The sequence below is a fragment of the Pristis pectinata genome, chromosome 19 (genome assembly GCF_009764475.1).
Source record: "Pristis pectinata isolate sPriPec2 chromosome 19, sPriPec2.1.pri, whole genome shotgun sequence".
NCBI classification, from domain to species: domain Eukaryota; kingdom Metazoa; phylum Chordata; class Chondrichthyes; order Rhinopristiformes; family Pristidae; genus Pristis; species Pristis pectinata.
In genome coordinates, this window is record NC_067423.1 from 12,968,110 (window position 1) to 12,994,967 (window position 26,858).

The 26,858-nt window shown below is 39.7% G+C and overlaps 1 protein-coding gene across 1 annotated transcript in view; it reads left to right on the plus strand.

Moving 5' to 3' along the window:
- Window positions 1-26,858, plus strand: part of exoc4 (exocyst complex component 4) — a 374,968-nt gene that overhangs the window by 63,820 nt on the left and 284,290 nt on the right. Inside the window, 2 exon segments of the mRNA XM_052034230.1 lie at window positions 1,237-1,382; window positions 9,089-9,177. Coding sequence (XP_051890190.1) covers window positions 1,237-1,382; window positions 9,089-9,177 — 235 coding nt within the window.

Consider the following 26,858-nt stretch of genomic DNA (forward strand, 5'->3'; position numbering starts at 1 on the left):
GTACAATTGCAGCAAAGCCTCCCTATTTTTAAACCAACCCTTTTGCACTGAAGGCCAAATTGCCTTTTACCGCCTTAAATACTTGTTGGGCCTGCCTACTAGCTTTTTGTGGTTCATGCCCTTGAACACCTAAATCCCTCTGCACTTCACTCACTTTTCATTCTCTCTCCTTTTAGATAATAATCTGCCTTTAGGTTTCTCTTACCAAGGTGCATGACCTCACACTTCCCCACAAATTCCATTTGTCAGTCTTTTGCCCACACACTGAATCTATCTGTATCCCATTGCAGAATCACAACATGCCATTCCACCTGCTTTTGTATCATTGGCAAATTGGGAAAGCTTGCATACTGTTTCTTCCTCCAGGTTATTAATGTAAATAGCGAACAACTGCAGGCCAAGAATTGATCCCTGTGATACTCCGCTAATTACCTCCTTCCAGTCTGAAAAGGATCCATTTGTTCCAACTCTCTGTTTTCAATCCATTCTAACTTACTTCCTCCACTGCCATGGGCTTTTAATTTATGCACCAGCCTCTTGTGTTGCATCTTGTCAAATGCCTTTTGAAAATCTAAATATAGTACATCTGTGGGTTCCCCCCAGTCAACTCCCTGTTAAGTCCTCGAAGAATTTGAGCAAATTTGTCAAACATGATTTAGCTTTCGTAAAATCATGTTGACTAGGTTTAATTATATTCAGCTTTCCTAAATGATTGGTTACTTCCTCTTTGATGATTGACTCCAGCATCTTGCCAATAACAGCTGTTAAGCTAACTGGCGTGTAGTTTCCTGCCTTCTGCCGTTCACCTTTTTCGAACAACCAACTCACCCTGGCTGTTTTCCAATCTTTTGGTACCCTCCCATAATTTAGTAGGTTATGAAAAATTTCAAGCAATAGGTCCACTATCTCTATGGCCACTTCCTCTAAACCCAAGAATGCTGTCCATCAATTCCTCATGACATGTCTGCCTTGAGCCCCCTAAGTTTATCAGTTGTATATTGGTAGATCACATATAACTGGATTTTTAAAAAAACCTAGAGAGCTGTAGCATACAACCCTACCCTTCAGTACAAAAAAAGGGATTTGTATGCTTGTATTTATCCATGTCTTTACAACTGGTTGAGCTGACTGTGTTCTGTGATGTAAAAGAATGAGACCTTCATTGATAGACATGAGAACTAGTTACAGAATTGTGTTTTATGACATTCACGCTATGTAACTGTTTTGTCTTTACAGATACTGTTGACAGAATACTTAGATGTGAAGAACACTCGAACTGCCTCTGAACCTTCTTCACAGCTCAGTTATGCCAGCTCTGGGAGTGACTTTGCAGCATTCTTTGCCAAAAAGAGACCTCAGAGACCTAAAATCCCTCTTTTTAAGTAAGAATCATGTTGCTCATTTTTAGTGTGTAATTTGGAAGTAAAATTATTGTTGCCTTAATACTGTTTCAGCTTCAAATGGAAAAACGATTTGATTACCTTTCCTTTAGTGAATATAAGCTTTCAAAGCATCTTGAAATTTGGAGCAGGAGCAGGAGTAGGAAATGCAGCTCTGGCAATGTATAAGCTGAACCAGAATCTAAATTATCATTACTGTCTCATCTTCGTATTCCTTGATTCCTTTTTTGTTACATGCACCAGTCACGCTAAACAAGTCCCTGAGAGCTGGCAAAGATGGGAGCAGTGTCACTGAAACTGCAGAGTAGCCTGTAAGCCATAATCTACCTCCTAATTACTGGAAAGTATTGTGGAAAAGGGAATGCAAGTGGGATGGGGTTGCAGGAAGAAAGAAATTAAAATGTGATTCATGTAATTCTGCTTCATAAACCTGCACATTAGTAACCTTGTTTTGACAGTGACCTAATCAAGGATTGGAACATTTTCAAATTCATCACTTCAGCTGTCATGATGCTCAATTCATGGTTGCATATTATTACTGGAAATAATTATTTAAAAATCTAAGTGTTGCAAAGGGACTTGTTGATTTGGACAGTGCATATAACAGAAGAAAAGGGAAAAGCTTTTTTGTTTAAAAACACCAGGCAGAGATTAGCAAAAACACTCTACTGTGCATCTCAAGGTTATGCAAGTATTTGTATGGCTGAGTATATGGATGTTGGAGCAAACTTCCTCCTAGTGTTATGAACCAGCAACAAAAGAAACACACTGAGTCATGTATAAGTGTTAAAAACTATTTTATTAATAACTACTTATGATAATAAGGAAAATAAAAGTAAAAATGTTAGAATGTTAGAAGTAAAAATGTTAGATCTTAAACATTAACCCCAAAAACTAAACTCGAAGTGTGTGTGTGGCAAATTCCCAAACTCCAAGTCCAGGAATAATTCTCAAAGTTCAGTTCAGCAAGCCGTAAGGTGAAACGTGAGCAAAGGCTTCTTGACTGAAGACAAAACGTAGGGAGAAAATAGAGAGTAATTACGAAATCCAAATGTTCCATGATGGAACCCATACGACACCTCAGTGCCTACTTAGCAGTGACTACTCCACCGCTTTGTTCCAAAGCATCTGCTACCCCGAAAGGCACTCAAATCGTGGCCGTCCACACAAATACCTGTTTCCCACTACAGGTTAACGACAAAGTGGATTCCACTGCTTTGTTCCGAAGTATCTGCCACCACGAAAGGCATCTGAGATGTGGCCGTCCACACAAATACCTGTTTCCTTCTACAGGTTAACGACAAAGTGGACTCTGCCAGATTATTCCAAAAATCCATACATGGATCCAACAGTCCATTGTTTTTCAACCATCGATACAGAGACCAGCAGGCTTCTCTCTCGCTCTCGCTCTCGTTCTTGCTCTCTCTCCTGACATCATTACGTCCTTATCTTCTGTTGTTGTCATCATGCCACACACACACACACACACACACACACCACTATTCTCTATCTTAAAGGGACATTCACCAATAGTAACCTAGTCCATAACACGTGACATCACCATAGAACACAGTACACCATAGGAACAGGCCTTTCGGCCTGTAATGTTGTGCTGAACTAATAAAGCTGATGATGCATAATTAAGCTAATCCCTTCTGCCTGCACATGGTCCATATCCCTCCATTTTCTGCAAATTCATGTGCCTATCTAAGAGCCTCTAAAACGCCTCCATAGTATCTGCCTCCACCACCACCCCAGTATTGACCAAGATACTGAGACCTCATAGAGCCATGGAGTTTTTCAGCGGCGAAACAGACCCTTCAGCCCAGCTCATCCATTGCAACTAATGTGCCCTTCTGAGCTGGTCCCATTTGCCTGTATTTTTATCGTCTCCCTCTAAACCTTTCCTATCCATATACCTGTACAAATGTCTTTTTTAAACACTGGAATTGTGCCTGCTTCTGCAGCTTCCTCTGGCAGCTTGTTCCATATAGCCACCGCCCTCCATATGAATAATTTGCTCCTCGGGTCCCCTTTAAATCTTTCACCTTAAACCTATGCCCTCTAGTTTTAGTCTTGCCTACCCTGGAAAAAAAGTGATCGTCCACCTTATCCATCCCCCTTATGATTTTTATAAAGCTTTATGAGATCACCCCTCAGCCTCCTTTGCTCCAGAGAGAAGAGTCTCAGCCTACCCAGTCTCTCTTTATAACTCAAGCCGTCCAGTCCCAGAAACATCCTTGTGAATGTTTTCTGCACCCTCAATACCTTAATCACATCCTTCCTGTCGTATGGCAATCAGAACTACACACAGTATTCCAGTTGTGGTGCCATCAATGTCCTATACAGCTGCAACTCTTCTACTTAATGCCCCATCCGATGAAGCCAAGCGTGCCATATGCCACCTTCACCACCTTGTCAACCTGTCTTGCCACATTCTTGTATTCCTAGGTGTCTCTGTTGTACAACACTCCCCAGAGCCCTGTCATTTCCTGTGGAAGTCTGTCCTGGTTTAACTTCCCAAAAGCATCATTTTGCACTAGTCAGAGTTAAATTCCATCTGCTGTTCCTTTACCTACTTTCCCAATAGATCTAGATCTTTAGACAACCTTCTTCATTGTCTACCACACCACCAATTTTGGTGTTATCCGCAAATTTACTAATCATGCCACTTATATTCTCATCCAAATCATTAATATGTATGACAAACAACAGGCGACCCAGCACTGATTCCCGTGGCACACTACTGGTCACAGACCTCCAATCTGAAAAACAACCCTCCACTACCACCCTCTGACTTCTTCCAATTGGCTAGCTCACCTGGATCCCATATGATCTCAACTTCCAAACCAGTATACCACGCTCCCCCCCCCCCCCCCCCCCCCAATCCCTTCTCTTCTGTTATCAATCAAGGAGCAACTTGGATAAATGATGTATTTTTTTTAGTCCAGACCAAACAATTCAAGGATTTCAGTGTCGCCAAGGCAGTAATAATTTGCACATTGAATTGCTGCCTTTGTATTTTACACTCAATTATGCCTTTCACAGGTGGAGACATGAATTTCTTCTGTTGAATAAATGGAAGTGATCACTGATCTCCTTTTCTAATTAAGTACTTGTGAGCAGTAAAGCATTTGAGTTTAAATGACAGATCTCTTCAGTGTTAATACTTACTCTTGAGGGTTATTTGAAAAATAATATTTTGCTTATTAATAAAATGTTAGTAAAATAATAGGAATGGCAAAATACAGAGGCCTTTTGAGGTGTTTCCTCCATGGAGGATGATTCCAGCTTCTCCATGCACGTGACTGTAATTTTTCATATTAGAAAGCATTCTAATTAATGTAGTGGATCTTTCCCAAAGACTTGTGTGAACTGGAGAAATAATACATTTCAAAGTTTTGTGTCTTTGTTATAAAACCTAGCCCAGCAAATGCATACTAGGTTAACAGATTCCAAAATGAATTGTGAACATTCCCAGATTAGTGGAGAGCAGAGTTAAATTAATCTGATGACAGAGGTGTAAAAAATGGCTTCTACATTTGACGAGTACAAGAGGTTGTCAGCAAGTCTTTGGTGCAGTAAATTTTATGTGGATTGATGCGCAAATTATCTCACTAGAAGCTTGATGCGGGACTAGTGTTTTAGATTCATTTTCTATCAGCATGGGAGGAATAAAGGTTGCATATTGTAACTAATGAGTATTATAACAAGGGAACAATGCATAAAAATGTTTTTGATAGGACCCTTGGGTTATAAGCAATGGGTATTATTAAGCTGATGTTTAAAACAATCTTGAAAACTTCTGAGAGCCCACGTGTAATGAAAATGTTATTTTTGTCACTTCAGTGTGATCCATCAAACCAACATCACATAATGATTTTATCAACACCAGCAATGTGATATTTTTTAGATAACGAATGAAATTTTCAAGAATGCAAACAACTTTTGAGATGCTTAAAACCCACATCTTTTATCTTTTGCTTATTATGCCACATGACAGAACCATTTAAAATAAAATCCCCCAAATTGTGGTCATTTAAAATGAAAACTCGGAATGTTGAAAATGCCTAACAGTTGTGCTTATATCCTAAAAGGTGGCAAGACAATTAATAGAATAGTAAAATACCGCAGATGCTGTAAATAATGAAATAACATAAGAAAGTGGAAATATTAGCAGCTCAAGTGGCATTTGAGGAGAGGGAAGTGGAATTACCTGGATCAGTATCATAAATAGAAATTTTTAACTAGTTTGAAGCAGAAAGAGTGAGGAGAACCAAGAAAACAACTTATGTCTGTAATGAGGTGAAAAGCAGGAGAGACTGGATAACAAAAGGAGGACTCTGCAAAGCAAAAGTAAGTGGTTAAGGAACAGCAAAAGAAGCAACTAATTACCAGCAACTGCTGCCTGAAAACATGGAAACTGTGTTTAGGAAAGTTAAATTGATGAACTTAATGTTGACTCAAAAGCCTGTAAAGTACCATGTATTGAAAAATGAGATACTCTTCCTTTGAGTTTTGTTGGAATAGTTGCAGGAGGCCAAGGGCAGAGAAGACAACGGGATTAGGCTAGAGAATAACCATGATAAGCTGCTGGAAACCCAGAGCCACTCTTGCAGACCCCACAGAGCTAATTCACAATGCAGGCTTTGAATCTGCAGTTGGTCACCCAATGTCTTGGGTATTATTAGTGTTTTTTTTAATATATTCATTTATCAAGGTCTGGGCTTAACTAACAAGATCAGTATTTATTGCCCATCCCTAATTGTCCCTGTGACGATGATAATGAACTTCCTTCTTGAACCACCACGATACTTAGAGTGAATGGATGCCTACAGTACGATTGAGGATGATGTTTCTGGATTTGGACCTATGGATGATAAAGGAACAGTGCTATATTTCCACGTCAGGATGTTATGTAACTTGAATAAAACTTGTGGTTGGTGATATTCCCATGTCCCTGTTTCTCTCATCCTTCTTGCTTTTGGCGGTCATGTGTATAGGAAGTGCTGTTGAAATAGTCCACCTACATAACTGCAGTGCATTTTGTCAATGGTAAACACTGCAGCTGCTATGTACCGGTGTTACTATGTATCTTTAAAGTGGTGGATGGGATACCAGTTAAGCTGGTTGCTTCATCCTGGGTGATGTTGAGTTTCTTGAGAGTTGTTGCAGCTGCATTCATCCAGGAAGTAGAGAATATTCTCTCATAATTCTGGCTTGTACCTTGGAGATGGTTGAAAGGATTTGACATGTCAGAAAGTGAATCACTTGTTGCAGGATACTCTGCCTTTGACCTGGCCTTGCAGCCATAGTTTATTTCTAGCTAGTCTACTGAGTATCTGGTCATTGGTGACCCCCAGGCATATTGATGGTGGTAATAGTAATATTAATGGCAATAATTATAATGCCATTGAATGTCAAAGGTAGGTGGTTAGAGTCTCTTTTTGAGATGGCTGTGCCAGACCTTCCTCCCACATTCCAAAGACGTACAGGTTAGGAAGTTGTGGGCATGCTATGTTGGTGCTGGAAGCGTGGCGACACTTGTGGGCTTCCCCCAGAGCACTCCACGCATTTCATTGTGTGTTTCGATGTACATGTGACTAATAAAGATATCTTGTATCTTATCTCTTGCCTGTTGGCCCTTCTCCGAATGTTACCTTGAAATCTAAGACGAAAGCAATAGAAGTGAATTGATGCTTCACTTGGTAGAAGTGTTCAGGGCCCTAGATAGTGGTAAGAGTGAGAGTGAAAGAGCAAGTTTTGCATCTCCATTGCACAGTACTGGTGAATACAAGGCGGGTCGCCAGGTGATTGAAGAATGGATTAATGACTTAAATAAGGTAGAGAAGCTTAGTTTCCAACATTCTCTGTATTTTTTTGAGAAGTACAATAAAAGTTAGTAAAATGAATGTATTGTGAGCATACACACATTTGCTTTTGATGGGGCAGCATCTCTAATACCTAAAGTCTTATAGTCATAGCCTTCAGCCCAGCGAGTCTGCACCAACCATCAGCCACCCATTTACACTAATCCTACATTAATCCTATTTTTATTCTTCCCACATTCTCATCAATTCTTCCAGATTCTACCACTCAACTACTCATTAGGGGTAATTTACAACAGCCAATTAACCTACCAACTTGTGTGTCTTTGGGATGTGGCCTACCAACTTGTACATCTTTGGGATGTGGGAGGAAACTGGAGCACCTGGTGGAAACCCGTGCAGTCACAGGGAGAACATGAAAACTCCACAGGACAGCACCCGAGGTCATGATCGAACCCAGGCTTTTGCCACTGTGAGGCAGGGGCTCTTGCCACTGTGAGGCAGGGGCTCTACCAGGTCTTTAGTATGGGGGGAGGGAAAGAAAATTTTAACATAGTTACTGTCCATTAATATGCTTAATTTGGGAGAATTACAAAACATAACCTTCTGGCCAATTGTATCTAGCTGAGCCCTTGCCAAGTAAATGTCAACCACTATCCAAAATGTTATTAGCATGTTGCCATCCCTGATTTGTCTGAGACATCCTTAGTATAGTTCAACATCAAAACTAATATTATCTCTTCCTTTCCCCTTCATCTTCCTATGCTCCAAATACTACTTCCATCTTTTTAAAAGATGCAATGACATTTCCTGACAACTTCCAGCGGGAAGGATTAAGAATTGAAGCAGGCTATGCTAAGCCTGCTCCTGCATTGAATGTTTTGGGTGATCAGATCTATGATCTCAGCTTCAATTTCTTCCACAATCCTCATAATCTTTGATTCCCTATTATCCAGAAATTATCCAACCTCGAAAATAGTTCATGTCTCAGCATCTGCAGTGTTTTAGAGTGGAGAATTTCAAAGATTCCAAAGAAAGCTTTCCTCGTAAGTCATAAGTGGTCAACCTTTGACTTGTGCCTTCTAGTTCTAGGCTTCCTCACCAGGGGAAATATCCTCACAGGATCTTCCCTTTCAAACCACCTAAGAATTTTGTGTTTGAATCAAGTCACCTGTCATTCCTCCAAATTCCAGAGAGTAAAGGCCTGTTCTGCACAGTCTTTTCTCATAAGACAAGCCCCTCAACATAGGCATCAATTTCTGCACTACTTCTTGGGCAAGTATTTCGTCTCTGAAACAAGGGGAACAAAACTCTGTACTTCTGGAATGGTCTCAACATATCTCTGTCATAAGGCCAACCTCCATCTGCTGCCTTTGATTCCTTGCTGCACCTGTATACCAGCTCTCTGTACACCCAGCTGTCTCTGTTAATGTCTCACACCATTTACATAATACTCTGATCTTCTATTTTCCCATGCTTCAAACTTATTGTCCTGATTTGTCCTTACTTATAAGTTGCAAACTTTCTCTCAATTCAGTCTCAAACCCTTGACATTTTCTTTCAAAACTGATTTTAAATCTTTTCTTAGCCATCTCTATTCTTGAAAGGAAAAAAACCATGCTTTGTCTTTCATGCCTTCAGAACATCATGCCAAAATGCATTGCAGTCAATGAAGCAACTTGAAGTATCCTAATTGTTGTAAAGTAGAAATGCTCACATTGAATAATCTTATCTATCACATGCCTAACTTTCGACTGTACAAATTTAATCAAGTTTCATAATGTAAAAGTCTTGAAGGGGAACATTGCAGAGAAATGAAAGTGACAAATGTATCATTCAACAAGGTTTATCGATTTGCAGGTTTGAATCATCTTCGCATGCTATCAGTATGAGTGCATATCTGCGTGAACAGAGACGTGAACTGTACAGCAAGAGTGGAGAGCTACAAGGTAAAGTCAATGAATTAGACCCTTTCTTCTAGTTTCAAAATAAACTGTCAACCAAAATCAGAGATGGACCAAGCTTGTAAGCTTATATTTTCATTTTGTTCTCTAATAGGTTTAAGAATTATCAGTAAATTATTTGTGTTAGGATATGATTGCATGAAATCACAGGAATATGCAACAGGTTCATCTGCATCTGTAAAGCAAACTGTGAAATGAAAGTTCTAAGATTATTCCAGAAGGTCAGAGCATTAAAAATAAACAGCTTCAGGAACAAAAGGAGGAGTCAAAAACTAGAAACATTGACTCCTCTCACAGACAGGAGACCAAGTATTGAATGCTGAGAATCAGAATTTGGGGTGAAAAGAGTGAAAAGGGGCATAAACTGTTTGCAAGTGATCTCGGAGGCAAACCAGAGATCAAAAGGTTTGATAATAAATTTTAGCTTGCTCCTTCTGAGTTGGTGCTAAATGATGCCAATCTGCATTCTGATATCAGCAGGAAATTTACTTGCTAACTTTTCCACAGAGGTTATTCAGAATACTGTTCACCACCTTGGAGACAAGAATTAAAATATTTACAGGCTGTCCCCAGGCAATGAACAGGTTCAGTTTTTACAGACGTCCATAGGTCAATTTTGTCCATAAGTTGGAAAATAGACAAAACTCACTCAATATGGTAATCATACCTTATCAGTATTGTAATGAATGGCATCAAAAGCACACAAGACTAATAACAAAGAACAATTATTAAAATTGGAGAGAGAAAACTAGTTCTGCCATTCATAGGAATGTTGGACTTCTGAATTTAATAATGTTATGGGAGCTTGTTCATTTGTATAGGTGTCCTTAAGTTGGGTTTTCGTAACCTAGGGAAGGCCTGTATGCTATTTGAGATATCTTGTCATTCAATGTGATTGCTCTTATTTTAATAATAGGTATGTCTATTGACAACACATTGTGATTTCTAGATAAATATGGCTATGCTAAACGTCACCAATTATGTGAAATACAAAATCTATTTAAAGAGTAGAGGAAACATATCATGACAAAAACTGCAAAAGCTTCTCCCTATAAAAGCAGGATAATTCTTTGGGAAATATGCCATCTGTGGATAACTGTGGCGTGCAAATTATGTGCATTAAGTCAGTTTCAGTGACTTAAAGCAGCCGAAAGATTGGGTTGCACCTTGGTCAATCAAGAATCTTCATTCTGGTTGGAAATATCATTTTAACTATGCACATTCTCTAGTAATTCATAATATTCACTAGCCTCTTAATTTGCTCAAATATTTAGTCATGGAAGGTGAGACTTAAACCTTTAGAAACCACTTTTAACATTGTTTTTTAGAGGTTGGCCTAGGAGCCTGAAGACCCACACTCAATGTTTCAGGAACAGCTTCTTCCCCTCCGCCATCAGATTTCTGAACGGTCCATGACCCCATGAACACTACATCGTTATTCCTCTTTTTCACTATTTATTTATTTTTGTAACTTGTAGTTTTTTTTATGTCTTGCACTGTATTGCTGCCACAAAACAACAAATTTCACAACATATGTCAGTGATAATAAACCTGATTCTGATTCTGAACTGCTCACCACTAATGGGCATACCTATAACTGCCCTATTACATAGAAACATAGAAAAACTACAGCACAATTCAGGCCCTTCGGCCCACAAAGCTGTGCTGAACATGTCCCTACCCTAGAATTTACTAGGCTTACCCACAGCCCTCTATTTTATTCAGCTCCATGTACCTATCTGACAGTCTCTTGAAAGACCCTATCGTATCAGCCTCCACCACCGTTTCTGGCAGCCCATTCCATGCACTCACCACTCTCTGAGTAAAAAAACTTACCCCTGACATCTCCTGTATATCTACTCCCCAGCACCTTAAACCTATGTCCTCTTGTGGCCACCATTTCAGCTCTGGGGAAAAGCCTCTGACTATCTACCTGATCAATACTTCTCATCATCTTATACACCTCTGTCAGGTCCCCCTTCATCCTCTGTCTCTCCAAGGAGAAAAGGCCGAGTTCCCTCAGCCTGCTTTCATAAGGCATGCTCCGCATTCCAGGCAGCATCCTTGTAAATCTCCTCTGTAGCCTCGCTATGGCTTCCACATCTCTCCTGTAGTGAGGCGGCCAGAACTGAGCACAATACTCCAAATGGGGTCTGACCAGGGACCTATATAGCTGCAACAATACCTCTCGGCTCCTAAATTCAATTCCCTGATTGATGAAGGACAATACACCATATGCCTTCTTAACCACACAGTCAACCTGCGCAGCCGCTTTGAGCCTCCTATGGACTCGGACCCCAAGATCCCTCTGATGCTCCACACTGCCAAGAGTCCTACCATTAATACTATATTCCGCCAACATATTTAACCTACCAAAACGAACCACTTCACACTTATCTGGGTTGAATTGCATCTGCCACTTCTCAGCCCAACTGTGCATCCTATCTATGTCCCTCTGTAACCTCTGACAGCCCTCAAAACTATCCACAACACCCCCAACCTTCGTGTCATCCGCAAACTTACTAACCCACCCCTCCACTTCCTCATCCAGGTCGTTTATAAAAATCACAAAGAACAAGGGTCCCAGTACAGACCCCTGAGGTACACCACTAGTCACTGACCTCCACTCAGAATACGACCCTTCAACAACCACTCTTTGCCTTCTGTGGGCCAGCCAGTTCTGGATCCACACTGCAATGTCCCCTTGGATCCCATTTCTCCTCACCTTCTCCATAAGCCTCACATGGGGTACCTTAACAAATGCCTTGCTGAAATCCATGTACACTACACCTACTGCTCTCCCTTCATCAATGTGCTTAGTCACATCCTCAAAGAATTCAATCAGGCTTGTAAGGCAGGACCTGCCCTTGACAAAGCCATGCTGACTATTCCTAATCATATTATACCTCTCCAAATGTTCATAAATCCTGCCTCTCAGGATCTTCTCCATCAGCTTACCAACCACTGAGGTAAGACTCACCGGTCTATAAATCCCTGGGCTATCCCTACTCCCCTTCTTGAATAAGGGAACAACATCTGCAACCCTCCAATCTTCTGGAACCTCTTCCATCTCCATTGATGATGCAAAGATCATCGTCAGAGGCTCCGCAATCTCCTCCCTCGCCTCCCACAGCAACCTGGGGTACATCTCATCTGGTCCTGGTGACTTATCTAACTTGATGCTTTCCAAAAGTTTCAGCACCACCTTTTTTCTAATATCTACATGCTCAAGCTTTTCAGGCCGCTGCATGTCCCCACTACAATCCCCTAGATCCTTTTCCGTAGTGAATACTGACGTAAAATATTCATTAACTATCTCCGCTATTTCTTCTAGATCCATACACACTTCCCCACTGTTGCACTTGATAGGCCCTATCCCTTCGCATCTCCTCTTCTTACTCTTCACATACTTGTAGAACGCCTTGGGGTTTTCCTTAATCCTGCCCACCAAGGCCTTCTCATGTCTCCTTCTGGCTCTCCTAATCAAGTTCCTTCCTTTTAGCCTTGTACTCTTCCAGATCTCTAACATTACCTAGCTCTCTGTACCTCTTGTATGCTTTTCCTTTTGACTAGATTTATTATAGCCTTCGTACATCACGGTTCCTGTATCCTCTCGTGACTCCCCTGTCTCATCGGAACATGTCTATGCAGAACTCCACACAAGTACCCCCTGAATATTTGTCACATATCTTCCGTACTTTTCCCAGAGAACATCTGTTCCCAATTTAATCTTCCAATTTCCCGCCTGAGAGCCTCATAATTCCCTTTACTCCAAGTAAATGCCTTTCTAGTCTATCCATTCCTATCTCTCTCCAGTGCTAACGTAAAGGAGATAGAATTATGATCACTATCACCAAAATGTTCACCCACTGAGAGATCTGACACCTGACCGGGTTCATTTCCCAATATCAAATCAAGCACAGCCTCTCCTCTTGTAGGTCTATCTATATACTGTGTCAAGGACCCTTCCTGAACACATCTAACAAACTCCACCCCATCTAAACCCCTCACTGTCTGGAGATGCCAGTCGATGTTTGGGAAATTAAAATCTCACATCATAACAACTCTGTTATTCTCACACCTTTCTAGGATCTGCTTCCCTATCTGCTCCTCAATAACCCTGTCACTATTGGGCGGCCTATATAAAAAAAAACACCCAGTAAAGTTATCGACCCCTTCCTGTTCCTAACCTCCACCCACAGAGACTCCGTAGACAATCCCTCTACAACGTCTACCTTTTCCGCAGCCGTGACACTATCTCTGATCAACAGTGCCACTCCCCCACCTCTTTTGCCTCCCTCCCTGTCCTTTCTGAAACCCGGCACTTGAATCAACCATTCCAGCCCCAGAGGCACCCAAGTCTCCGTAATGGCCACCACATCATAGCTCCAAGTATCGATCCAAGCTCTAAGCTCATCTGCCTTGTTCACAATACTCCTTGTGTTAAAATAGACACATCTCAAGCCTGTCTGAACACTTCCCTTCTCTATCACCTGCCTATGGTACTTACTCCTAGCTTCCTCTATTTGAGAGCCAAACACCTCTTCCCCATCTCTCCAGTACGGATCCCACCCCCCAACAATTCTAGTTTAAACTTTCCCCAGTAGCCTTAGCAAACCTCCCTGCCAGTACGTTGGTCCCCCTGGGATTCAAGTGCAACCCGTCCTCTTTGAACAGGTCATACCTGCCCCAAAAGAGGCCCCAATGATCCAGAAAACTAAATCCCTGCTCCTTACTCCAATCCCTCTACCACGCATTTAACCTCCTCCTCAATCTGTTCCTATACCCACTGTCGCTTAGCGCTGGCAGTAATCTGGAAATTACTACCTTTGAGGTCCTGCTTCTCAACTTCTTTCCTAATTCTCTATAGTCTCTTTTCAGGACCTATACCTATAGGATGCTATACCTATAGCTTTTTTCCCCACAGTAGTAAAACGTAGACCTCCCTTGAGCCTAGTGAGCTGTTAGATATGCATATATGTAGAATCTTAAGATAAGTGTCATTTCTTTGAGCAGCTTGGATAATTGCTGTTCATACAATGTTTCTTTTCAGCCAGATTGACTTGATTCTATGTCATTTTTTGCAAACCTAGTCCTCTTGAAATATGGACATGCATATGCTAATGGGGGTTGTCCCACACACTGGGGTCTTTCTCCACGTTTGAATTACTGTTTAAAAACTACCTCAGATACCTGATAACTAGATTTCAAACTAATATTTTGTGGGGGAATAGTCCTGAATTTAAACTAAGGGTGTGAGGCATGAACTGGCAATGATGGATTGGGGAATTTCATTCAATGGGTTTATAGTGAAGAAGCAACGAATAATATTTAAAGAATATATACATGAATTAAAGAATTATTCATCCCAGTATGGTACAAAAATAAGAGAGGTTCAGCTGTGGCTAATAAAGGAAATTAAGGATAGTGTTAGATCCAAAGAGCAGTTGGATAAAGTTGCCAGAAAAAAGCAGCAGGCCTGAGAAATGGAAGCAGTTTAGTATTCAGCAAAGGACAAAAAGATTGATTTAAGGGGAACATAGAATTTGAGACTAAGCTTGCAGGGAGCATAGAAGCTTTTACAGTCAAGTTTTTATGAAGTTGTCAAGTGAAAAATGTTAGTGGAAACAAATGTAGATCGGGGTATGGGTATGCTACTTAGAACTGAGATCAAGAGAAAACTCTTAACCCAGTGAGTGGTGAACCTAGAGAATTCAGAAGGCAGTGGAGACAGTGTCATTAAAGGTACCTCAAAAAGGAGGTAGATATCTTTTTGTTGGTGCCAAAGAGATCAAGGCACATGATGAGAAGTCAACAGTAGGTATCGATGTGGATTATCAAGCATGGTCCTGTTTTATGATGGAGAAGGCCTACTCCTGCTCCTTTATTCTCTGTTTCTATAATTCCCTCAAAACTTTCCGGTATTTTGCCTTTAAAATTAACTGGTTCACCATTGTTTCAATAGGGTAACTGGGAAATTCTCCTTCTCTTTTCTTGAAGGTGATTGTTAGACATAACCATAAACTTCTAAGTGTTAACATGCACTGCTTCAAGTTAGTTGATGATTTTTGGCATATTTGCACACGGGTAAATAAATCAAGCACAATTGCTCTCAATTTAAGTACCAAGTCTTCAACATGAACATGTCATTTCAGTTTTTTTGAACTCTTATTTTCATTTGCTTATGTACAACAATGAACTTGGATATAATGCCAGAAAGTAACAGTAATGATGTTGTATCACTTTTTAAGGCATTTGTTTAATTCAAATGGTGAACCCGATACCTTATGTTATTTATCGGAGGGGATTAAAGGCTACCATTCCTTTATTGGGTAGTATAGTGGCAATATCTTGTGAGCTTCTTGTTTACATTCATAACTCCAGATCTGGCCTGGAATTCAGAACTCGGTATTGACATCTTCTGTACATTTCTGCTGGACTTGCACATTTCTGCCCTTTCACAAGGACAGACAAGTCTTTCATGAGCAATTCTTCTTCACCACAAAGGCTAAATTGCTGTGCTGATGGATTAAAAAAAGGCACTCTGCATCATGCTTGAATTATTGTTTATATGTGTTCCATTTTTTCAGATAATGGAATTTCAAAATACATTTCAACTTTCTTTCTCAGCTAAGTGAAGTAGTGAATAATGTAATACTCTTTCTTGGCAAATGAATGGAATTGTAAACATTGGGGACACCACTATGGTAGATTTGTGCAAGGTTGAAGCATTTTTGATGGGCTGAATGGCCTTTGCCCATTCCCCAGAATGATGAGGTGATGTCTGGTAGGGAATTGGTATCCACTTCACATAATTGCAAGGTTTATGAGTGTAAGGATCAGAAACATTTTTCTTTTGCTTCCTAAATTTCTACCAATGATTTTTCCTCCAATTTAACTGGATTCCTATATTTTTCTCTAAGTTACATTTGGAAATGTCTATTTACTGATTTTCCAAGGAAACATTGCAAATTAATATTTATAAATAGATATATCAAAGTGCCTTAACATGAAGGAAGTACTATACAAGTAGAATTCTATGAGTACTGATTTTCATATAATTAATGATCTTTGACAATTGTGAATGGCTAAGTTATATTGCGACAATATTCACCCCAACCTGAAGTGATCGGCCACTATATTTCCAGGATGCATTCACATAAAATACTGCTGAGACTAGTTCTGTGTGTTTGGATCATACATTGGAACATAAGTTATGAGATAGTGGAATGCTACGAAGTGGGTTCACTTGCCTTTCTCTACTGAGTTCGCCATTCTATGTAAACTGTTATACGTTTACATTAGGTGGAGGCTAGGCAATATACTGTCAATTTATTGCTACTAAAGTAAAATTTAGCTTTAATAAAACTAATGAAAAAATGCCTCAGCACACAGTCGACGCTGAGGATCCGTAATCAGGCAGTTTTGCCATCCTGCATTTATCTAATAACTGTTAAGTTTTTCACTCGGATGTTCTTTCTGTTCATGAAATGTTTTAAATTAATTCTTTGAGATGTTCGTGTTGCTGATAAAGCCAGCATTTGTTGCCTATCCCAAATTCCCTGTAAGGAGGTAATGGCAAGCAGTTGCCTTGACTCACTGCAATTTTTGTGATGACGTGATCTGACAATGCTGTTGGATAGGAAGTTCCATAATTTACAAGCAGTGATGATGAAGGAAAAGCATTGTATTTCAAAATCAGAATGCTGTGTGACTTATTGACATCAGAAAAGATTTTGGTTCACCATTCAGGTCTATTGTTCAATACCATTACTGCAGTTTAAAGGGTGCACAGGATAAAAGCATCCAGGTTCTTGTCAATACAATTTTCAAGCTGGACATTTAGTAAATAGGTAAATTGGTTTATTATGTAGCAAAGTACAGTGAAAAAGCTTTGTTTTGCATACCATCCATAGAGATCATTTCATTACAACAGTGCATTGAGGTAGTACAAGGGAAAACAATAACAGAATGCAGAATAAAGTGTTACTGTACAGTTACAGAGGAAGTGCAGTGCAGGCAGACAATAAGGTGCAAGGCCATAACGAGGTAGATTGTGAAGTCAAGAGTCCATCTAACATACTAGGGGACTGTTCAGTAGTCATATAACAGCAGGATAGAAGCTGTCCTTGAGCCTGGTCGTAAGCCACCATTTTTTCCTCTTCTTCAATGTAATAACGAATGAGTCATACAATTCATTATGATTTTTTGTTTAACTCAAATAAAATTTTAATGTTTCAGAATGCATTTATAATTTCACTTGAAATAATATTGGAAGAGTCACATTCTATTTATGATTCTGCAAACACAAGAATCAGCAGAACTCTTCTCCACCGAGGAAATTTGAGGCAGTACTTTCAATTCCTGCACTCAATATTCTGTGATTTGGTGGAATAGCATCTTTCTGGTTGGTCTTTGTTCTACTTAGTGATGATGCCTTGTCATAAAGCATAAAAACGATCCCATATTCAGTTTTCACACAGTTTATCAGTCTCGCATTGATAGTGTGAAGACTTGTGCAAGCTAATGATATAGTCATTACTTACGTGGATTGTCATGGAAAATAATTATATTGCCAGCATGGTTAATTATTTTGTGCACCATTATTTCATCCAGCTTGTGCCACTGTAACTGCAAAAACGTTGAAACATGATATCTCCACAGAATAAATATTAGTGGGAATCTTGTAGCTGGTCTACCTGATCATTAGTTTTTTGAAAAAGAATGTTACAATTGATGAGAATATCTTGCCACCTTCGTGGCATCAGCTTTAACCCAATCTTTTTAATTGTGTTTTGCCTCAGGGACTTAGTACGTCATGTAGTTTTAACCTCAGACCATCTGCTCCTGTCAGTCTTTGTGACACTGGCACCATGGTGATCACTGAGCTCCTGCCTGACGATTTTACATTAGTGAACAAAACCGTCAAGAAAAAGTGGATTTCTTTTTCTTGTGCAAATGTTGTGCTGTACTGAGAAGCTTCAGCCAAATACATCTGATGAGTTTTAGTCAGTGTTCATATCACCGTAGACCTGTCTATTTTCACTTACTTGAATTTAAATTAATTCATTTTAGCTTTAAATGTATTGTATTTGCACTTTGTTTCAATTAATTATGCACGTAAACAAGTACAACTCTATACTTATATTTTGTTGCAATTAATTATAGCATTTTCTGTCAATTCCTGATGATCTCACTGAGAGAAGCAGTGAGTATGCGGAGTGGAAAGATTAGGGATATTGTTTTCCCAATTCTTTATTCATACATTTTTTTAAACTGCTTTTCTGTTTGGGAAAAATCTCCTCCTTTACTGTGAACAATGATCACCTTGTGTTTGTGAACCTGCTAGGCTTCCAGAGGTGTCATCATTGAGTCAACCAGTGTGATTCCATTAAAGAAAAACGATGCAGATTTAATAATCATTTCCTCATTTCTTATGGGTCCAATAGCATAGTGATTGTTACTGGACAAGTAATTTAATGATCCAGAGATATGATTTCACATTCCGCCAGGACAATTGGTAGATTTAATTCAGCGAAAAAAGTAAATCTGGAATAAAAAGCCAGTATCAGTAATGGAATCATGAAACTCATCTGGTTCCCAAATGTACGTTAGGTAAGGAATTCTGCCATCTGCGACTCTTGATCCACAGCTCGATTGATTCTCAACTACCCTCTGAAGTGGTCTAACAAGCTGCTCAGTTGTATCAAACTGCCTTCATTAGTCGTGCTCCCAATCCACAAAATATTTTTTAAAATTAAAATTAACTGCATTAATTTATTGAAAACCTCTGGGCAATGAATTACATTGGAAATGTCTATACTATACAGGTATGTTATCTATAATTTGCACATAATTACACAGACAGTACATTAGAGGAATGAGAATTCTTGTCTTTCTAGGTGGTTGTGCTGCCTGTAATTACGTGTTTGTCTAACCAAATATGTCAAAAATGGAGAGCTATTCCATGATTAATTTGTTGCCCTTCTCTGATTCCATACACAGCAGTGGATACCAGAAACTAGTCCAGTTGCCTCATGATTATTTTGTTATTATAGCTCTAATTATTTCCAGAGCAATGTAATCTTATCTCATGGAAGTTCAACCATCTGCACTGGTGCATTTTCAAATCAGATCAGAAGTTAGTTACGTCAATGAAATTGTGACAATGTTTTAAAATTTACTATTGGCTAAGATTAATGAAAGTGTGTTGTCCCGGTGGTACACATGTTAAGGTGTATAAATACATTAACTGTTCCAGAAGTGTGGTAGAAATTAGCAGTGGTAGCACCTTAGGATAACTCTGAACTAACAAGCTGCGAGTGGCTATGACCTTGACATCCACAGACAAAACACTGTGTAAGTCTGCATTCAAGGTTGCAAGAGAGCACAGATCCCAGTGAGGACAAAGGATATGATTTGCAATTTTTCCCTTTTGAAATGCAGTATGAATGTTGTCCCATAAAATAACTGGTTTCATTAAAAGTAGGCTCACTAAAACTTATTTAATGCTATGTTTTTTAGACCAGTGAATTGCAATGAAGAAGAATTTTGTGCATTCTGTTTTTGTTGGTGGTGTTCGGAGGTGTTTTATATTAGAAGGTGGTTCTAGGGCAAATGAAAATTCCTGCAGAAAGTCAGGAGTCAAATTTCTTGACTGGCACTAAGGCACACAAAAATAAGCACAATATTTCTCTGAAATAGTCCAAATTAAGGTGATTTTCAAATGTAGAGCACTTTTTTGCAGAATGGGTGGGGAGATACATGCAGAGATTTCTAGGCCACTGCTAGATGATCAGGTTTTCGATTGCAAAAACTCAAATAATCACAAACATATACTTCTCATTTGCATTTCAAATTCTGTGCTGTTGCGTTCTCAGTCACATAAAAGTTTGGGCACAAAATCAGAAATGGGACTTGTATCCTTCTCACTGCTCTGTCAGTTTCATCTTGCTTGGAGAATAATAATAAGAACATTCTTGATGTACTGAGATGAGTTAGTGACATTTTACAATTTTTTAGGTCTGATGACAGCAACTAATGTACTGAAAATATTGCACAAAGTGGAGTGAGTAATGTTCATTCTTAGTCTTTGTAATACTGGTTTTAAGTACATCTAATCTTTGAACACAAGGTTAGACGCATGTCATCTCATGTTGGGGAATAAATTCCAATCTCTGTGTATTTTTTTTCTTCTTCTAAGGAAAATGCAGCAGCCAATTTGCCTGGAGAAATGACTCGCAAGCCATAGTAGGGAAAGAAATTACTAGTTAATCTGATTTGCTTTTTTGATAACATGTTGGCCAAGACACAAAAGAACTAAGACCCCACGAAATAGGCCCTTTGAATTTGTCCCACCATTCATTAAGCTTATGGCTAAACTTGTGTATTAGTTTCATACCCCCATGTACCTTGATTCTCTTAATCTATCTGGATAATATCTATTGACTAAATATTCGCAATTGTGGGCCAAGAACAAATTTCTGTGGAACGCAAATAGTTGGTATTGGTATTGGTTTGTTATTGTCACTAATACCAAGGTACAGTGAAAAGCTTGTCTTACAAACCGATTGTACAGGTCAATTCATTACACAGTGCAGTTACATTGAGTTAGTACAGAGTGCATTGAGGTAGTACAGGTAAAAACAGTAACAGTACAGAGTAAAGTGTCACAGCTACAGAGAAAGTGCAGTGCAATAAGCTGCAAGGTCACAACAAGGTAGATTGTGAGGTCAGAGTCCATCTCATTGTATAAGGGAACTGTTCAATAGTCTTATCACCCAATAGTTAAACCCACATTTATTCCAACCCCAAGCTAGTTTTCAATCCATGCTAATGCACTTCTTCCAACACCGTGGGCTCTTAATTTATGTACCACCTCTTATGTGGCACCTTGTCAAATGCCTTTTGGAAAATTTTGGAAACTCTACATCTACAGGGGTCCTTTTTAGGCTAGAGGGATGTAACTAGTGAAGTTTCCCAGGGATGGGTTCTTGGCTCTCAATTGTTTACTATTTACACTAATGACCTGGGGAGGAGTTCTGGTCGCCTCATGATAGGAAGGATGTGGAGGCGTTGGAGAGGGTGCAGAGGAGATTTACCAGGATGCTGCCTGGATTAGAGCGTATGGAATATGAGGAGAGACTTAAGGTGCTAGGGCTTTATTCACTGGAAAGGAGGAGGATGAGAGGAGACATGATAGAGGTATATAAAATATTGAGAGGAATAGATAGAGTAGACAGTCAGCGCCTCCTTCCCAGGGCACCAATGCTCAAGACGAGAGGGCATGGCTTTAAGGTTATGGGTGGGAGGTTCAGGGGAGATGTCAGGGGGAGGTTTTTCACCCAGAGAGTGGTTGGTGCATGGAATGCACTGCTTGGGGTGGTGGTGGAGGCAGATACATTGGACAGGTTCAAGAGTTTGTTGGATAGGCATATGGAGGAATGTGAGATAGAGGGATATGCGGGAGGAAAGGGTTAGATAGTGTGAGGGTGGTTTGATGGACTGCACAACATGGTGGGCTGAAGGGCCTGTTTTGTGCTGTATGGTTCGATGGAAACGAAATATAAGGTTAGCAACTTTGCAGATGATGCAAAAATAGGTGGAAGGGCATGATGTGACAAGGGCATTGTGATTCTGCTGTGAGATATAGATAGATTGAGTGATTGGTTTAAAACCTGGCAAATGGAGTTCACTGTGGGGAAAGTATGAAGTCATGCACTCTGGTAAGAGCATTCAAAAGGCATATTATTATCTAAATGGAGAGAGACTACAAATGTTCCTTTGTTCAAGAAAGGGAGTGGGGACAACCCTGGGAATTACAGGCCAGTGAGTCTTCTCCATTAATTTGAAGAATCTTCAAATTACTGGAGAAGATTCTTAGAGACAGGATTTATGGGCATTTGGAGAAGCATAGGCTGCTTAGGGACAGTCAGCATGGCTTTGTGAGAGGCAGGTTGTGCCTCACAAGCCTGATAGAATTCTTTGAGGATGTGACAAAACACATTGATGAAGGTTGAGCAGTGGATGTGGTGTACATGGATTTCAATAAGGCATGTGATAAGGTTCCTCGTGGAAGGCTCATTCAGAAAGTCAGGAGGCATGGGATCTAGGGAAACCTGGCTGAGTGGATTCAGAATCGGCTCACCCATAGAAGACAGAGGGTGGTTGTAGACGGAGCATTTTGTTGACTGGATGTCGTTGATCAGTGGTGTTCCACAGGGATCTGTGTGGAGGAACAGAGGGATCTTAGGGTCCATGTCCATAGATCCCTCAAGGTTGCTCTGCAGGTTGATAGGGTTGTTAAGAAGGCATATGGTGTGTTGGCCTTCATTAGTTGGGGTATTGAGTTCAAGAGCTGCCAGGTAATGTTGCAGCTTTATAAAACTCTGGTTAGACCACACTTGGAGTATTGTGGTCAGTTCTGGTCACCTCATTACAGGAAGGATGTGGAAGCTTTAGAGACGGTGTAGAGGAGATTTACCAGGATGCTGCCTGTATTGGAGAGCATGTCTCATGAGGATAGGTTGTGCGAGTTAGGGCTTTTCTCTTTGGAGAGAAGGAGGATGAGAGGTGACTTGATAGAGATGTACAAGATGATAAGAGGCATAGATCGAGTAGACAGAGACTTTTTCCCAGGGTGAAAATGGCTCACACAAGGGGGCATAATTTTAAGGTGATTGGAGGAAGGTACAGAGGGGATGTAAGAGGCAAGCTTTTTTACACAGAGAGTGGTGGGTGCCTGGAACGCACTGCCGGCTGAGGTGGTGGAGGCAGATACATTAGGGACATTTAAGAGACTCTTAGATAGCCTCATGAATGATAGAAAAATGGAGGGCTATGTGGGAGGGAAGGGTTAGATAGATCTCAGAGGAGAATAAAATGTCGGCACAACATTGTGGGTCGAAGGGCTTGTACTGTGCTGTAATGTTCTATGTTCTCTGTTCTAAGTGAGTCAAGTTCAGAGGGATCTAGGTGTTCTTGTGCATGAATCACAAAAAGTTAGCAGGTGGGTCCAACAAGTAGTTAAGATGACAAACAACATATTGGCCTTTATTTCAAGGAGATTAGTTTAAAAATAGGCAGGTTTTGTTACAGTTGTACAGAGTGTTGGTGAGGCCACACCGGGAAAACAGTTTTTGTCCCCTTACCTCAAAACAAAAAAGGATACAGTAGCATTGGAGGCAATCCAAAGGTGATTCACCAGACTAGTTCTTGGGATGAGAGGGTTGACCTGTCAAGACAGGCTTGACCATTGGGGTCTGTATTTCTGTACTTTAGAAGAATGAGGGGTGACCTTGTTCAAACATATAAGATCCTAAGGGAACATGACAGGGATAATGTTGGGATGTTTTCACCAGTGGGAAAGTCATGAACAAGGCGACATAGCTACAAAATAAGAGGCCGGTCATTTAAAACTAAGGTACATAGAAATTTTTTCAAGAGGGTAGTGAATCTTTGGAATTTTCTGCCCTAGAGGAGAGCTGGAGGCCAGATCATTAGATATATTGATTTAAGGTGAAAATCAATAAATATTTGAAAGATTGAGGAATCGAAGGTTATGGGGAACTGGCACAGTAGAGGAGTTGAGGTTAGCATGGATCAGCGATGATCATATTAAATGTCAGAGTTGGAGCCTACTCCTGCTCTTATTTTCTTGTGTTTAAAAATTCTGAGGCTACAGTTGTCAAATTACCAGATGCCATTCAGGTTCCTTGGACTGCATTTATTTCAAACTGCTGTAACAAAGCAACACCTGGCCATATCAATATCATCTATAAATGAATAATCTGTATATTAAATTTTCAGCCATGATTTCAGAATTCTTCATGGTCTTGCATGTCCTTACTGCCTTAATTACCTTAAGGCCTATAAGCTTCCAAGTTATCCGCTTAGGCCCTAAACTCTGGAATTATCTCACTATACCCGTCCATTTCTTTCCCTCCCTTTCCCCCATAAATCCACTTGAGCCAGTTAGTTTGCCTTCTGTCTCCAGTCAATTTTGTTTCTTTATGAAGTCCTGTGAAGTGCCTTGAGATATTTTTGCAACATTTGGAGAACTGTGTAAATGGAAGGTGTTGTTGAAGCATTATAAGTCTCAAGAAGACTTTGTGACTCGGGCCTTTGGACAAAACTAGTTAGGAATAGCACTTACTTTAAAGTGTTTCCTTGGTACATGGTGTAAGGTGCTCTTTTGCATTTGTGTTCAGGTACATTCCCTTTGGTCTGCTTGTTCCTTGGCAAAAACTGGGAGTAAATTATTTTCCAGTCTTATTAAGTGCAGAAAAATCTCTTTATTTGCTCAAAAAAAATTTTTGTGATTCATTAGTGGCATTCTCCTGTGAGTCATCCAGACTGGTATATATTATTTGTTATCATCACACCATTGTTTTCAGAACACACTATGCACAAGTTGGTACCATGATTCTTACATTACAACAATTCAAAACTACAGCAGTGCTATAAAATGATATGGACAGCATTGAAGTTATTTCTTTTGGACATTTAAGTGTTTAAATGTAATACATTTTGATGATCTTTACTTTATACTTTGAGAAGAATGATAAAAGAGATGCCATGTTATGTTCATGACTAAGCTTTTGCTTGTTTTTAAATAAGATTGTCCATAGAATGACCATATGAGACAACAGTATACTCGCAGTTTGACTGAGTGAAGTCATAGCAATACAGTTGAGGAATAGATTCCTTGTATTTATCTTGATAACAGCATTAATTGGTCAGGCTAAGTGTTGGAAGAATTGTTTTCATTTAAGCAAGAAAAATACTGACTACTATATGGTCATCACACCAACATTATGGGTAATGAAGGCCAGGTATGATCGTGACTTCGTTCTTCAATTTGGAATCGCTTTTCTCTTTTCAGGTGTGGTTCAGTCAGAATCTTGAAATGAAGCCCTGTCAGCTCATCTAACAAAGTTAAATTCGGTATTGTGAGAAACAAGTTTGCACAATGGGATTTAGTTTTGACATGCTACTCAGCTTGAATTTAAGTTCTGACAGCAGAGTGACAGTTAGATTGCAAGGGAAGACAGACTTGATTTTAAACCATCAGCTTTTTAATTTCAGTATCAGAAGCTTGCTTTACGTAGAAGATAGGTGTATCAGGGGATGGAAATTTTTACATGGTCTTGTGAATCTTTACAAAGTTAGAAAGAGAACTCAACATTTTAATCAATCTGAAGTTGAATAGTACTTTCTGAAATAAGTTAATCCTGTAAAATTGTCTTTTTTGTTGGAGCTGTCAGAAGATACAGTTCATTGAACTCTTAAGAGTAACGATAATTATGAGCAAGTTAATTAAATGACTTGAAGGTTAATACTTCTGCACTAAAATGGAATTGAAGTCACGTTTGTTTATTCTGGACAAATTTTCTAATATAGAGCTCTTTTCTATACCTAATTTCTAGGAATTTAAACTTGTTGACCGCAAACTGAAAATTTCTCCACTTCAAAGTGATTCACTTAGAATGGTTTAAGGAAAAACTAGTGCAGTGCTATAATTGCAAGGCCATGTTTATGCTCCAACTCGCAATGCCTCAAATTGCAAAGATGTGTGACTGAAATCACAATGTAGGAAGAAAAGGATAAGAACCAGAAGCAGCAGTCAGCTATTCATCTCCTCGTGCCAGCCCTCCCAGTCAGATATATCCTTTACCTCAGAGTCATTTTCTTGTACTAAATCTATATTCCTTTATTTTCTTAATATTCAGATCTATTAGTATTTGTTTTGAACATATTTAGTGGCTTAGTCTCCAAAGATTCACCACCATCTGGGTGAAAGAATTTCTTCTCAGTCTTGAATGGCTGACCCCTTATTTTGGGAATGAGATTCCTGATTCTAGAATCTCAGCTAAGGGATGTCTAGAACCAGAAATCACATTCTCAAATCCCATAAGAATTTTTTATGTTTCAATGAGACCACCCCTCATTCTTTTAAACTTTAGAGAGGAAAGCTGCCATCTGCTTAATCTTTCCTCATCGGACAAACCTCCCCATGCCCCAGGAATTGGTCCAATGAATCTTTGTTACCCTCCTTGATCATAAATGTATATTTTATTAGGTAGAGAGACCAGGCCTATACACAGTATTTCAAATGTGGCTTACGAGTGCCTTAAATAATCGGAGCAAGATGTTGTTAATCTTATGCTGAAATCCGCTTGCACTAAAGGCCAATATATCACTTCCCTTCCTAATTGCTTACTGTACTTGCATATTAACTTTCAATGATTTGTGTACGAGAATACGTCTGAACATCAACATCTTTCAGTCTCTCACTATTAAAAAAACATACTCTGCATTTCTCTGTGACTGCATAGATTTCCTCTGGATGTTCCAGCTCACCCCCCCCCCCCCCCCCCCCCAATCCCAAAGATGTGTAGGTTGATAGGTTATTATACTACTGTAAATTGCTCCCAGGATATAAGTGAATGGTAGGATCTGGGGAAATTGATAGAAGTGTGGAGAGAAAAAAAAGGAATTAATGTAGGATTAGAGTAAGTGGGTGCACGACAGCACTAACTTGGGGCAGGGTATGAGGAGCAAAGGTACTGTTTGTCTCCATGACTCTCATAAATCAGAAATCCATGCTTTTTTAATTTTTATTTACCAGTCACTTGTAATCAAATACCCCAAAATCTCAATGCATG